The following is a 13,697-nucleotide window of genomic DNA, read 5'->3' as shown; positions in this document are numbered from 1 at the left end:
CAAAATAATCTATGTATACAGCTTCTCTGCAAGGACTATCTATTTGTGTTTGTAAAACATCAACCTCAGCAGAGCTGCTCTCTAGGTACTTCTCCAATAAACAATAAAAATAATACAAATCCCTTCTGTTGGACAGAAGCCATTTAAGTCCTGCTGCATAGAGAAGTTGTCAGGGACAGCAAAAAAGTAATCGATTCACAAATTCAAACCTTTTCCTCTCCTAAAATGCAACAAAAGGAACAGAGATGTTACAAAAGAAAACAACAAACCAGCCTGGGATAAAAGTCTTATTTTCAGAACATCGAAGAGGGAGTCACAGAAAGAAAACGATAAGAAAAAGAAATGGGTAAATAAACCCCATCTTAATTTTCCCTCGGTATGACCTATATATTTACATTGTATTTGCTGTTGCTGCAATCATGGCACAGTAATGATTTCCTGGACAATACAGGTCCGTATTTTGAAGCTGTTGCTATGTTACTGTGCTATACCCAGCCACTGTCGCTGCTGGAGCCAGAGGCTGAAGGTGGCACAGGAGTGTCAGCTGAAAATTGATTTATGGACCTTTCTGGAGGCAGGAAAGGTACACGGGCAAGGCACAGGCTCGGCACAGGTCAGAAGCAAGACCTTTTACCCTTTGTATTCAAAGGATTAAGCAAATTGCTATGCCCTGCTGCTAAAGCACGTGTTCTGTTCGTGACTGATAGGCGGGGAGTCGGATGTTACCTGTAACAGAACTGCCACTCACTAATCCTTTCACACAGGCACATGCAGTAATTCAGATAAACATATATCAAGCTACAGGGAAACCCAGAAATAAGGGTTACACAGCTCTTAGGTGTACATGCTAAGACTGAAGAGACTAACAGTCTCCATGATCGGGTGTAAGGGGTAGCCTACCCAGCAGGACCAGGGAGGTGATCATCCCGCCGTACTCAGCTCTGGTTTGGCTGCACCTTGAATACTGTGTTCATTTTCGAGTCCCTCACTGCAAGAAAGACATCAAGGACCTGGAGTGTGTCCAGAGAAGGGCAACAAAGCTGGTGAAGGATCTGGAGCACAAATTTGATGAGAGGCAGCTAAGGTAACTGGTGCTGTTTAGTCTGGAGAAGAAGAGGATCAGGGGAGACCTTATCACTCTCTACAGCTACCTGAAAGAAAGTTGTGGTGAGCTGGGGGTCAGCCTCTTCTTGCAGATAAGTAGTGATAGGACAAGAGGGAATGGCTGCAAGTTGCACCAGGGAAGGCTCAGGTTAGACATTAAGAGAAATTTCTTCTCAGAAGGCATGGTTAGGCATTGGAATGGGTTGCTCAGGGAGGTGGTGCAGTCACCATCACGTAGGGGTGTTCAAGGAAAGGCTGGATGATGTACTTAGGGACGTGGTCTTGTATGTGATACAGGTGGTAGACGGGCGGTCAGACTAAATGATCTTGGAAGTCTTTCCAACCTTGATGATTTTGTGATTCTGCAAAGTCACGTTGTGGACAGGTGTACCTATTTTCTGAGTTAGTAGTGCAAAAGCATTGGTGATAGTATCCTTCACACTGGATTTATATCAGAGCAACTCTCTGCCTTCAAAAGCGTAGTGTTTTCAGTGATGGGTGAGCAGACTGATTACATCACTAAAGAAATGTGATGCTGTTGATGTCAAATGGCAAGCACAAACTGTGCAATAGCATTGCATCACAGCTGCTTGCAAGTGGATAAATAATAAATGCTCAGGGCATTACAGAAGCATTTATTGGGAAAACACCAGGGCTAGAAGATGAATTAAACAAAATGTTAAAGGATACACAAATATGCTAAAATACAGCAGATAAAGTGCCCCAACTAGAGAGTTCGATCAATGCTCAATTAAACAGGCACTTGCTGTAGTAATTTTTATTCTCACTGTTAAAAAGACTCCCTGTGCCTGAAACCTGTGGCTTAAGAAATTTATAGAATATCAGGAAAAGGTTAAAAAACCCACTCCTAAAAAAAAAAAAAAAACAAACCCTCCACAACACACCAAACCACTCAAAAGTTTAGAAATGATAACACAATTGAAGGCAGGCTGAAGGAATTGAATTTCTCTCTTCTAGAAAGCAAAAACTGAAGGAAATTTGGTATCTGTCCTCTCATACATTAAAAAACCCTATCTATTAATAAGAAAATAGCTAATCCAGAGCAAAATAATTTTAATAAAGGAAAATACTTGTCTCTGGAAAATAATGAAGCACTGACAGAGACTCATCGGTGTGTGTGCTGAATCTGCATCACTGAAGGTTTTCAAAAATGAGCTGTTAGGGATGGTCTAGGTAAGACTGAGAGCATGAGGTCACGTCTTATTGCTTGATATTGCAGACTTGCATTTCTATTCTTAATTGTACTTGTAAGCTATCTTAAGTAAGGCTATTTGCAGTGAAAAACATCTATTTGTTTCACACAAATGATTTTTAAAGGTATCACTTTAGGATATCGGCTCCCCATTTGTCATTTCTTGCTGCGCACTGGTTAGCTTTGGCATGTTGCATCTTGGTCTGTAAATCTGCCATAACCAGAGAATTCTAAAAATAGATCTGGGATCTTTTCCTTGCTCAGGTTCCTCAGTTAACACTGTTGAAAAGGTGGATTATGAATAACTTAACCTTTTTCTACGCTTATTCATAGGACAAAGTAATGTTTATTTACTTCCATTACATTTATTATAAAATATTTTTAAAGAAAAAATGTCATAAAAAGCCAAATTACTATAATTTTGTGTACATATAGAGAGTTACACCTTCCAATTCACTCCAGTTAGGACTCTTCCTACTACCTGCAAATTTTGTTGGAGAAGATGTGGTTTAACACCAGCCTTATATGCTGTACTGGAGTCCATGAAATGACCACCAGCCTCCACTGCTTAAAGATATTTGCATACCCAATTAGACTTGCAAATATCTACCACCCCAGCATTGCAAGTACAGTTGTTGGACTGTGTAGACTATGAGTGTATTAAGAAATTTCCATAGTTAAAAATCTGAAAAATATATTCCTATTAATGTCGATATCCATTCCTTTATGTGAAAGCCCCACAGGACTTCCTACTGAAAGCTGCAACTGTTCATCTCTGGTGGGTACTCTTATTTTTCATCTGCTTCTACAAAACACTCTGCTTGGCAAAGCACCAGACTAAATACTAACTGACTGGGCATCCACATGGTTACATTACAATTTCATTCTGCTCTTTTCAAATAACACATGCTGAAAATTTGCCATGTCCTGTAACTTCGTGTTCTAAAGCATTAAAACACATTTAACACTGTTAAAACTTTCCCAACAGATACCAATAAGCTCCATAAAACAACAGAAAAGCCAACTCCAAGGACTATGATTTTTGCAGTGATACAAGTGATTGGAATCAGAATCACAGAATCTTTTACTTTGGGAAAGACCACTAGGATCATTAAGTCCAGCTGCCTGTCCAATACCACCATGTTGACTAAACCATGTCCTGGAGCGGACAAATTAATCTTACTGTCCATGTCAAGAACATGGTCTGTCATTCATAAGAGTTCAGTTCAACTTCATGAGTCAGTAAGGAACTAGCACAGGGTCGTGCCATCAAGTTAGAGCCCTCAGACCTTCCTGACTTGGAAACAAGGGAGTGGGAAGCATCCTTCAGGAAAGAACAGAAATATCCTTTATTTGCCAGCTACTGACTTAAAGGAATGTTACTAAAGGATGCAATAAGCCAAATGGAAACCACTAAAAATTTATGTTCTGAGAAGTTAAAAGCAGTACCTTTATTAAAAGCAGCATTCTTAATTGTGAGCACTGGTATCCAGGGAAAGGACAGGAGGCAACAAGCACAAATTGGTATACATTAAATTCCATTTGGATACAGGAACACACATTTTTACCATGAGGCTAGGCCAGTGACAGAGTTGCACAGAGAAGTTATGAATTCTTCATTGATGGAAATATTCAAAACCTGACCAGGCATGATGTTCCTACCAAAACCTACAAAATGTTCATCTATGTCTGCTCTAGGTGATCCTGAGTAAGGGGTTGGGCTAGATGATCTCCAGAGGTGCCTTAGAATCATAGAACCATAGAATCATTTTGGTTGGAAGAGACCTTTAAGATCATCAAGTCAAGTCCAACCACAGCCTAACCCTGACTAGCCCACTTCTAGACCATGTCCTTAAGGACTTCATCTACAAGCCTTTTAAATACCTCCAGGGTTAGTGACTCCACCACCTCCCTGGGCAGCCTGTTCCAATACTTGACAACCCTTTCAGTAAAGAAATTCTTCCTGGTATCTAACCAAAATGTCCCCTGGTGCAATTTGAAACCATTTCTTCTCATCCTATCGCTTGTCACCAGAGAGAAGAGACCGACACCCATCTCTCTACACCCTCCTTACAGGTAGTTGTAGCGAGTGATAAGGTCTCCCCCTAGCCTTCTTTTCTTAAGACTAAGAAGCTCCCCTTCCAGCATCCGTAACTCAGCGCAGCGAACCAACAGGCATGTTCACAATGCTAAACCACTGTATTAAATGTGTATTATTGTGTGCATAACACAAGGTGTTTATTGCTCAGGGTAAAGAATTGCCCTCCCTCTTTAGGAACTGCACTCCTATGGCACAAATGTGAACAGGGGGCCTGAGAGTAGCCAGTCTCAGGTCATCGATAATCCAGATGGGTAATAATTCTCTTCCAAAAAGAAAATAGAGGGACTATTCTTTAAATAACCCCTCAAGCTTCAGGAAAACAAAAAGTTAAGATTTTGAAAGAAACTCAGCTTTCAGAACAAACACAGTGCTAAACAGGGAAATGCAGCAGACAAGTGAAAAGGTTGGACCTCTGAGCAACAGCTAGAGTTGGGTCAAGCTGTCCTATGCAACCAGTAACACAGCCTCTGTGTCGGTCATATTTGTCTTCAAATTTCAAAGGCTTTTGTTTGAAGAAAAGGCAATGTTATTGAAAAGGCATTAAAGTGGCTGTGACAAGCCTGGACATGCTGGATTCACCGTCTCCATGTCGGTACATGCTGGATTCTTCTATTAAAAGTATGGGGAATTCCTTGATGAAACCCATTTTTGTATTTATTTTTAACCTTATGGCACATCCTGAAATAATCCACTGAATTACATAGTCACCAAGTGCTGATAATCAGTGAAAGATGAGTTAAAGTGGTGTAAAGATTCTTCATGATGGCTGCTAAGACAGAACAGACTACATAACACATTATCCAGTCAGCCTGAAACTGTGGTCCTAATGCAACAGCACTTACAATGTTCCAATGAAGTTAAATTTCTGTTCTAGACAGTGGACTGAAACTAAGCCAACCGGACTGTAAGTTAGACACCATTTCATCTTCCCACTTTCTCTCATTTTCAGTCAGCAGCGACCTCTGCCTGACACGTTCCCAGCCACTCCCAGAGACCTTTTTAATGCTTCAAAGGAAGGAATAAATAGTGGCAGGATTGTCATTACCATTACTGTCCCATAGCAAAAAGTCTTGCTGTCACTGTTAAGTTCTGCAGAAAAGAGCAAATCCAAGAAGATGAACCCAATTTCTGAGCAAGACTGGCCTCAGGTGGACTGGAGATCACTGTCTACAAGTAACAGCCCTTGACACAACTGAGAGACAGGGTTCCTGTGTGCAAGAAGTGATAGGACTCAGGTATCTTACAGTTCTTGTTACATATTACTCCATTACTTTCCATTTTACAGGGTGACTTTTGCTGCCTAGATAATTAAAGATAGGGAAGCCGGGTTTGCAGTCTGTGGAGTTAGTGCTTTATTACCTTGATATCAGACAGAACGAAAAGCAAAAGTCCAAAAATGAAATGTCATCAATTTTCTCAAGGACTAAAACACTGCAATAGGAGTTCAGTTCAACCACCCATGCAGAAGCATCCAGTGCCCTGTCCATCAGACCTCCAGCTCCTGCTAGAGGAGTATCACAGCATGGATCACCCAAAAGCCTCATGTCTCATCTTCCAGCCAGGTAGGGATGTCTTGGGGCTCCAGGACATCTCAAAGGCACTTAGGTTTTGGCAAGTAAATTGAATCCCTTTTTATGTTTCTCTCTAGACTAGCTGATAAGCCCCTTTTTGGGAAAACTCAGCTACTCTGCACAACAAATGTAAGGAAAAGGATAAGGAATATAGATTATTTTAAACCCAAACTACAACACTTAACATTGCTAACACCATGAAGCTGCTAAAAGCCAAAATATACTTAATTGTTGCAACTTTTAAACCATGCATGAACATAACAAGGAGAGATACAAACCAGAAAAAAACACCATAGATCTTCCTTTGTTCATATAATTTTACCATATTATTAGCACCAACCATGACCCAGTCACAGAAACAGGGCAGCTGCCACTTCAGAGTCATACTGTGAAAGTACCATCAAGACAAGGAAAAGGCCAAGTGTCCCCACAAGTGGCTCTTGTAGACCACTTCTACAGAAATCAGTAGCAAAACCCCCTTGTGGCAGTACTTGTGAACCCAGAATGATTCATCACCCAACCCTGTACTCCCTCTCTTGAAGGACACAGGCTGTTTTACAAACAGTAGCTGCAGTTATACTGAAATTCAAGAGAAATGGCTGAATACCACTAAGCAACCTGACAGCCATTTCTGGTCAGTTTGTCTATGCAAAAATTATATTGTTTATGCAAAAATTAAAACAACATCAAAAAGGACTGTCACATAGAGAAAGTAGAAATGAAGGGGGAATAACATTTACTTTTCTTCTGCAGGAATTCATGACACAAAGGAAGTATATTGAAATAATGACTTTCTTAATGCATTCAAAAGAATCTCAAGATTGTGTTGACACTTTATGGAAGCAATCTCCTTTATCCTGCAAGTAAATGTAGAATAACTTTTTACCTAACTCCATTTTCCAGGAAATCCAAGATTTATAATCAAGCCATTTGATCTCCCCTAGCTCAGACAAGGTCATCAGCATCTCACACCAATGCAAAGGTTATAGTGTGTTCTTGCTTAACAAACTAAATTAACCAAATATGGGCATTACTGAAAACACTTCTTACAACGTGTGGCAACAAAACCTGTTATCCTGCTTACAAAGCACCTGTGGAACTTAGGAACAGATTCTGATAATCTTTTTTATGTTGAAAAGTGACAAAGTTCACAAGGCTTCTGATGAAATAACGTAGTATTACATTTATGGTGTATGGTGCTATTAAAGGGAAACAAGAACTTGAGAATTTCTCTCACACACTTAAAGAAGGAGCAACTGTCAGGTCGGTGTTACAGAGAAGAAATACTGAGAATGCTTGAATACCAGGGAATTGTGTTATGAAGGGAAGTTCAGCAGTTATTTAAGAACACAGGTGTTTATGGTTCCAAAAGTCAAGTAACATTAAACAAGATTAGAGAAAATGTGAAAGTCCCCTCAGGAATTTTGGAAAACTACATGTTAAAATTGCCACAGAAATACAGTAATCTGAATATTGAAAGAAAGAAGAGAAAGACCTCTTTCAGGGATGAGAATCTGTGGAAATTTTACTGCCATTATTTAAAATACATATTTTGTTTTCTTTGTAGCATTAATAACTATGACTTTTGAGCCACTAACTACTAGATAGTGAAACGTAGGGATAACTGAACTAGCTTAACTAAACCAATTCAAGTAGTAACAGTCTGGCTGTAACAGCACGGAGATTTCGCAGAATAAATTAACTGCAGCAACAATTAGAGTAATTTCACCATACTCATAGTTCTACTTGAAGTGAAGAAACGCTGGGCGTCTCCACACAACACAAATGTTCCCTTTGCATGCCTAGAGATGTGAGAGGCAAGTGAATGGCTTGGCCGCTGCAGCACCCAGTCAGCAGAGTTGGGAACAAAGCATTACACCAGGTCACTGTATTTTACTGATTTGGAGGACACACGGATTGATTTAAGGTTTAATCTAGCATATTCTTGGGAACACCCAAGCTCTTACCTTTACAAACAAGAAAATGGTATAATCTTCCTGAAAGTTGTCGGTTTCTCTTAAGTTATTGTTAAGGGGGAACCTGAGGGAAGTGGAAGTGTTGGAAGAAGTGCTGTGGCTCCGACGCAACTGGGAATGCATGTTCTCAAACATCGTGCCCTCCATGTGTTTATCCTCCGGAGCTGGGCTCATCAGATCCATCTCTTGGTCTTCTTCAGCATCATGATCAGATGAAGAAGAACTATCGTCCCCATCATCCTCATGCTGAGAGGCCACAGAATTACTACAGCTGTCTTCTGAGCTCTCTTGAATACTATCCAAGCTCTCTGGGATAGCAGAGATGGAAGGAGATTCTGGATCTTCATGATCATGATCATAAAGATTATCCCCTTTTTCTTCCTCAGAGCCGGGCATCTCATCAAAATTGGTGGTGTTATTATTTTGATAAACATTGATAAAGACCTGATCTTCCATGGCTGCTGGCTGGGGAGTTCTGTCCACCTTCTGGTACCTTAAAAGACTACAATTAAAGCGAGATGTTGACAGGCAAGTGCTCTTTAGGAGGAAGCAGAGTCTGTGGTATGCTTTCTGAATGCTCTGCTACCCATGGCAGATCTCCAACAATCATTTACTGAGAGCTTTAAATCAACAACTACACTTCCACTGAAATAAAAGATAGGGCTGTCTCACTGTTAACCCCTTTGTTGACCTGATGCTGGTAACTGTATCTTAGGAGCTGCAATCACTTCTTGTTCTTCTGAATACAGCCTGGCCATATACAGCAAGAAACAGCTAAAGCACCAATCAGTACTAGAAAGCTACAGTGAAAAAACATGTATTCTTTCACAGGAAGCCAAAAATAATTTTCCTGGAAATCTTACATACATTTTGTGTAAAGAGGAAGAAATACAGACTTCATCCATTTACTCATATTTTCCACACACAAAGCCTAGCTCAAGGAAAAGCAAGGCAAAACTGCCTCAACAATACAAGCAATCCCCAGTGGCCACAACATAATAAACAAACAATGATTATTTATTTTTTTTAAAAAAAGTAGGAATAACAAAAATAAAGTGGCATATCCACAAGAAAAAGGCATCAACATTAAACTCTTTTTACTTACACCACAGGTTCACTTTAGGGCATCAAACCACTCATTTCACATTTAGCAACAGCATCCTCTCATCTACAAACAAGGGCCAAAACCATAGAAAGTCTCATGAACTGCCTTGAAATCTAGGAATAGGAAGCACTGAGTAAGAGTTACCTATTACTGCATATACTTAAAATATCAAGTAATTAATATATCAATTACTTATAACCACATTTAGGTTATATAACTTCAGGTCGTAAGACACAGACCCAAGTTTCCAAACCTGGGTTAATGCCACTTGCTTTTACCAATCTCGACAGCCACCTTGTCTGGACAGTTCTTTTTCTCCCAAAGAACAGAGGGACACAGAACTCACAGAATCCAAAGCAGATGAATAGTTCCAGCTTTAGCCCTCTAAAAGACAAACACACATTCCAGAGCATCTGTAATCAATGAAGCTAAAAACCATTACAGGTCCAAGCCTGAATTTCTTAAAGTCATGAGAACTTCAGACTTTATTGACTAAATGGCTTTTTTATCTGTACTTTTACTGCATAAGTAGATTATTACAAGAATTACTGGAATCTATTTCTATTTAACCTTATGGGTTAGAGCCAAAAAGGAAAAATAAAGGTGTTCTCCTGACCTCAACCTTGTAACTTCCTGAGAGGTAACTGCCACAGCCAGGTTGAATTTCTACGGGAAACACAGAAGAGAGGTTAAAGAGAAAGCCAATGAGCCAACTAAAAACATTCATAACTTTTTTTAATGAATATTTTTTCTTTTAGGAAAACACTTGAATGTCTTCACATTTGGCAGAAATACATTTGTACTTCTACCTGTGTCTGTTCAGCTTGCCCCGAGCATGGTCTGGACAAGCAAGTCCCAATGCTCTTCAACTCCATACAAAGAGTGCTAGCAGGATGAAATATTCTGGGATCACAAAAATTCCCTCTGTAGTCACTCTGCTGGCAAATAGCTCAAGGAAGGGAAGAGAACACGGACATATTCATGACACAAAACAAAGAGCAAAGTCCGGTCACATAGTATTAAATCAAATGACTGATCTTTTTTTCATCCACGAAGAAGACATTAGCAGGATGCAGCAGCACCTGCTGGAGGGTATAAAATATCACAGGTAAAATAAGGAATGAGAGCATAACGTGTGAGTATTATTTCAAAATAAATAAATACCATTGATGTGGATTTCATCAGTCAGAAACGAGAATGACCTAAGTGCTCCTTTCCTCTTCCTCCTCCAAGAGCAAAGAAAAGGACCATTCGGACCCAAGATCCAGATTTCATTCTTGCAACCCAGTGATAGGGCCCCAGAGTAAACCTGACCACACTTAAAGAATTTATCCAGGTGGAAATCAGGTGCATTTAAAATCACATCATACGAACCCACCGCTGGTTTACAACCCTTGTGTTTCACCTTCAGAGAAGAGAAAAAGAAATTTAGTGCCATAATTAAAAAGTTTTGTGATAACAAACGAGATCAAAACTGAGGTGCCCATGCTGTGACCAGGGCAGTAGTGTCCTGGGATGTTCTGCATCCTGTGCTGCTCCCTCCCTCTTCCCCAGCCAAAAATGCTCTGCTCCAGCAGAGGATCAGGGCAGAGAAGCTCTGCACACGTGTGTCCCAAGAAATGGGACTTTTGTTCTGTGGAGAAGTGAGAAGAAAAAGGCTATATGAGGCAGGAGAGCAGGAAAAGGTCTTGGCATTACTCTGTACCCCATTTTCCACTGGAAAAATGAAGCCCCTTGAGTATCAGTCCCAGCCCATAGCCACACGAATGGAAGATCACAAAAAAGCCAGGAGAAAATCCATTTCATCCATCCCCTGAATTCCTCTGCTCCAAAATCCAGAGGTATTGAATTACTGTGGTAGTTAGTTGTAGCTGCACTTTCCCCTGTTAGTTCCGTAATTCAAGTTGTGTCACTCACCATTGCTTGTATCATCCCTACCCCTGTGAGCCACCTAACAACCCTGGTTACTTGCTTTGCAGAAACACAAATGGAGAAGCAAGAAACCTGAACAGTTAAAACAAAATACTGAACCTGAAACCAAATTATGGTAAAGAGTGGGGTTTGATGCAAGGGATCCGAGCACCCCACAGGGTCAGGCCCTTTGCACCTGAGAGCGCTCACTGCAAAAAATAAACAATTTTCCTGGCAATTCAGGATGCTGATTTTACAAAAAAAAAAAAAAAAAATCCACCTTTTTTTCTTTCTAAAGCTCAAACATTGCCAGAGTTTTGCAACATGCCATTCAAGTACATTATGGGTCCCTCAGTTTAAGAAGGACATAGAACTCCTTGAAAGAGTCCAGCACAGGGCCACCAGGATGATGGAGTTGAACATCTTCCTTATGAGGACAGGCTGAGGGAGCTGGGCCTCTTTAGCTTGGACAAGAGGAGACAGGGGTGACCTCATTAATGTTTATAAATCTGTGAAGGGTGAGAGTCATGAGGATGGAGCCAGGCTTGTCTCAATGATGTCCAATTATATATAGGACAAGGGGCTATGGGTGCAAGCTGGAGCAGAGGAAGTTCCATGTGAATAAAAGGAGGAACTTTTTCACTGTGAGGGTGACAGAGCCCTGGAACAGGCTGCCCAGAGAGGTGGTGGAGTCTTCTTCTCTGGAGACATTCAAACCTGCCTGGATGTGTTCCTGTGTGATTTAGTCTGGGTGATCCTGCTCTGGCAGCGGGGTGGACTAGATGATCTTTCAAGGTCCCTTCCAACTCCTAGCATTCTGTGATTCTGTGATTATCAAAAGTACGCTGTGAGACCTGGGTAAAAGACTGTTTATGTTTCGTAGACACATTACAAGGAGTTGCAATAAAATCACATCACTTTGTTTTCACTCCTGACTACACTAAATACCTGGGTGAAATCAACACCAAACAAAATTTCTTGCATCATTTCCAGCCTCAGCTTTTACTTATGTGGTTAGCAGAGCCTTACCTCTTCCCTGTTCACAAACAGCAATGCTTTATTCACTACCAATCCCCCACTAAACAACATGAGAAAAAGACCTTTATCCTACATTCAGATTTTTAGGAAGTCTCTATATAGGTCACTTTTTATTTAGCTCCATGATCTCTACAAAAGTGAGAGATTCGTGTACCTCTACCTGGTTATTCCCACAGCTGTTAAGGAAAGACCTGCATACAGGAACAGACTGTAAAAACCAGCAGAGCTCTATAGAGGTCTGAGCACCTGCAGCTCCACACAGTTTTTCAAAATGGGAATGATCTGGTGAGAAGGAGGAACAAGACTGTTCGGTACAGCCCTGTTCTGCGCCAGCCTTTGGATCATCACCTTTGGACACCCAAGCAGATAACAGGAAACACGCTGCTATGAAGTGCTACCTAATGAAAGACAAGAAGCTGCATAGGAATGCTAATTTTATCTATGTTGTATGCCTGCATATAGAACATATGCTTCAGCTGTTTCAAGGTCAGGCTTGATGGGGCTCTGAGCGACCCAATCTAGTGAAGATGTCCCTGCTCACTGCAGGGGGTTTGGACTAGATGACATTTCTCCACTGGGAACTAGACAAGCAATAGAAAGTTATCTTTCACACAACTCTCACATTATCAACAGCTTTCAGTTATTAAAAATACCAGGACTTGGCACTATCAACAGACATTTGAAAACCTGCTTTACCGGCTGCAAGGATGTTTCAAAGCCCTTTATTTGTGGTCTTCTGGTTCCTTTTATAAAACTTCATTCGGTTTGCTCTCCAGCTGCATGGTTGGAAACTCCATTAGAATACCAGAGAGCTTAAAAACCACTGACTCTTTAGCTGCCCAACTGCTCCAAGGAAAACTTTTTTGTTTGCCCTTAAAATCTGGCATTTCAACATCCTCATTTACCTCTGAAACATAGTACCATTATAGAGCAGAATCCCAGAACGGTCAGCGTTGGAAGAGACCTCTGGGGATCATCCAGTCCAACCCCCTGCTAGAGCAGGATCACCCAGAGCAGGCTGCACAGGAGCACATCCAGATGGTTTTGAATCTCAACAGAGATGGAGGCTCTGCAATCTCTCTGGGCAGCCTGTCTCAGTGCTCTGTCACCCTCACAGTGAAGAAGTTCCTCCTTATGGTTAGGTGGAACTTCCTATATTCAAGTTTATGCCCATTGCCCCTTGTCCTATCACTGGGCATCCATCCCCCTGACACCCACCCCTCAAGTATTTATCAGCACTGATAAGATCCCACTTCAGTCTTCTCCAGGCTAAAAAGTCGCAAGTCCCTCAGCCTCTCTTTGTAGGAGAAATGTTCTAGTCCCCTCATCACCTTCATAGCCCTTTCTTTAAAGCCCAGCATCCCAGCTTCAAACTCGTGTCCAGTGGAGGCTCTGACCACTGAAACAGAGAAGGAGGAGACACCACACCTGTGGTGTCACCCTGCAACACAGCCTTGGGGTTACCATTCCACAGAAAGCTTGAGAAACAGCACAGTTAAGAGGCCAGAGTTGTTTATAGTCTCCATATACAACCTATTCTTCCAGTTAAACGGGCACCAAAAGCCTAATATCTCACACTGTTCAGCAGCTGTTAGACACCAGCCCTTTCAGGGGTTTATGAAATGTCTACCTCAACAATATAAAAATCCACCAAAACCACAGGAAATGATGGTTTAAA

The 13,697-nt window shown here is 41.1% G+C and overlaps 1 protein-coding gene across 1 annotated transcript in view; it reads right to left on the bottom strand.

Annotated features, from left to right (window-relative positions):
- CLIC5 (chloride intracellular channel 5) overlaps positions 1–8,421 on the bottom strand; it is a gene marked incomplete at its 5' end in the record, with an annotated part of 75,046 nt that extends 66,625 nt beyond the window's left edge. The window contains one exon of the mRNA XM_084262248.1: positions 7,957–8,421. Within this exon, the coding sequence (XP_084118374.1) occupies positions 7,957–8,421 (465 nt within the window). The remainder of the gene's footprint in view (positions 1–7,956) is intronic.
- Positions 8,422–13,697: the final 5,276 nt, after the last annotated feature.

Source organism: Gallinula chloropus (genome assembly GCF_964237585.1).
Source record: "Gallinula chloropus genome assembly, chromosome: 3".
Lineage (NCBI taxonomy): Eukaryota > Metazoa > Chordata > Aves > Gruiformes > Rallidae > Gallinula > Gallinula chloropus.
This window is presented reverse-complemented; position numbering and strand designations above follow the sequence as displayed.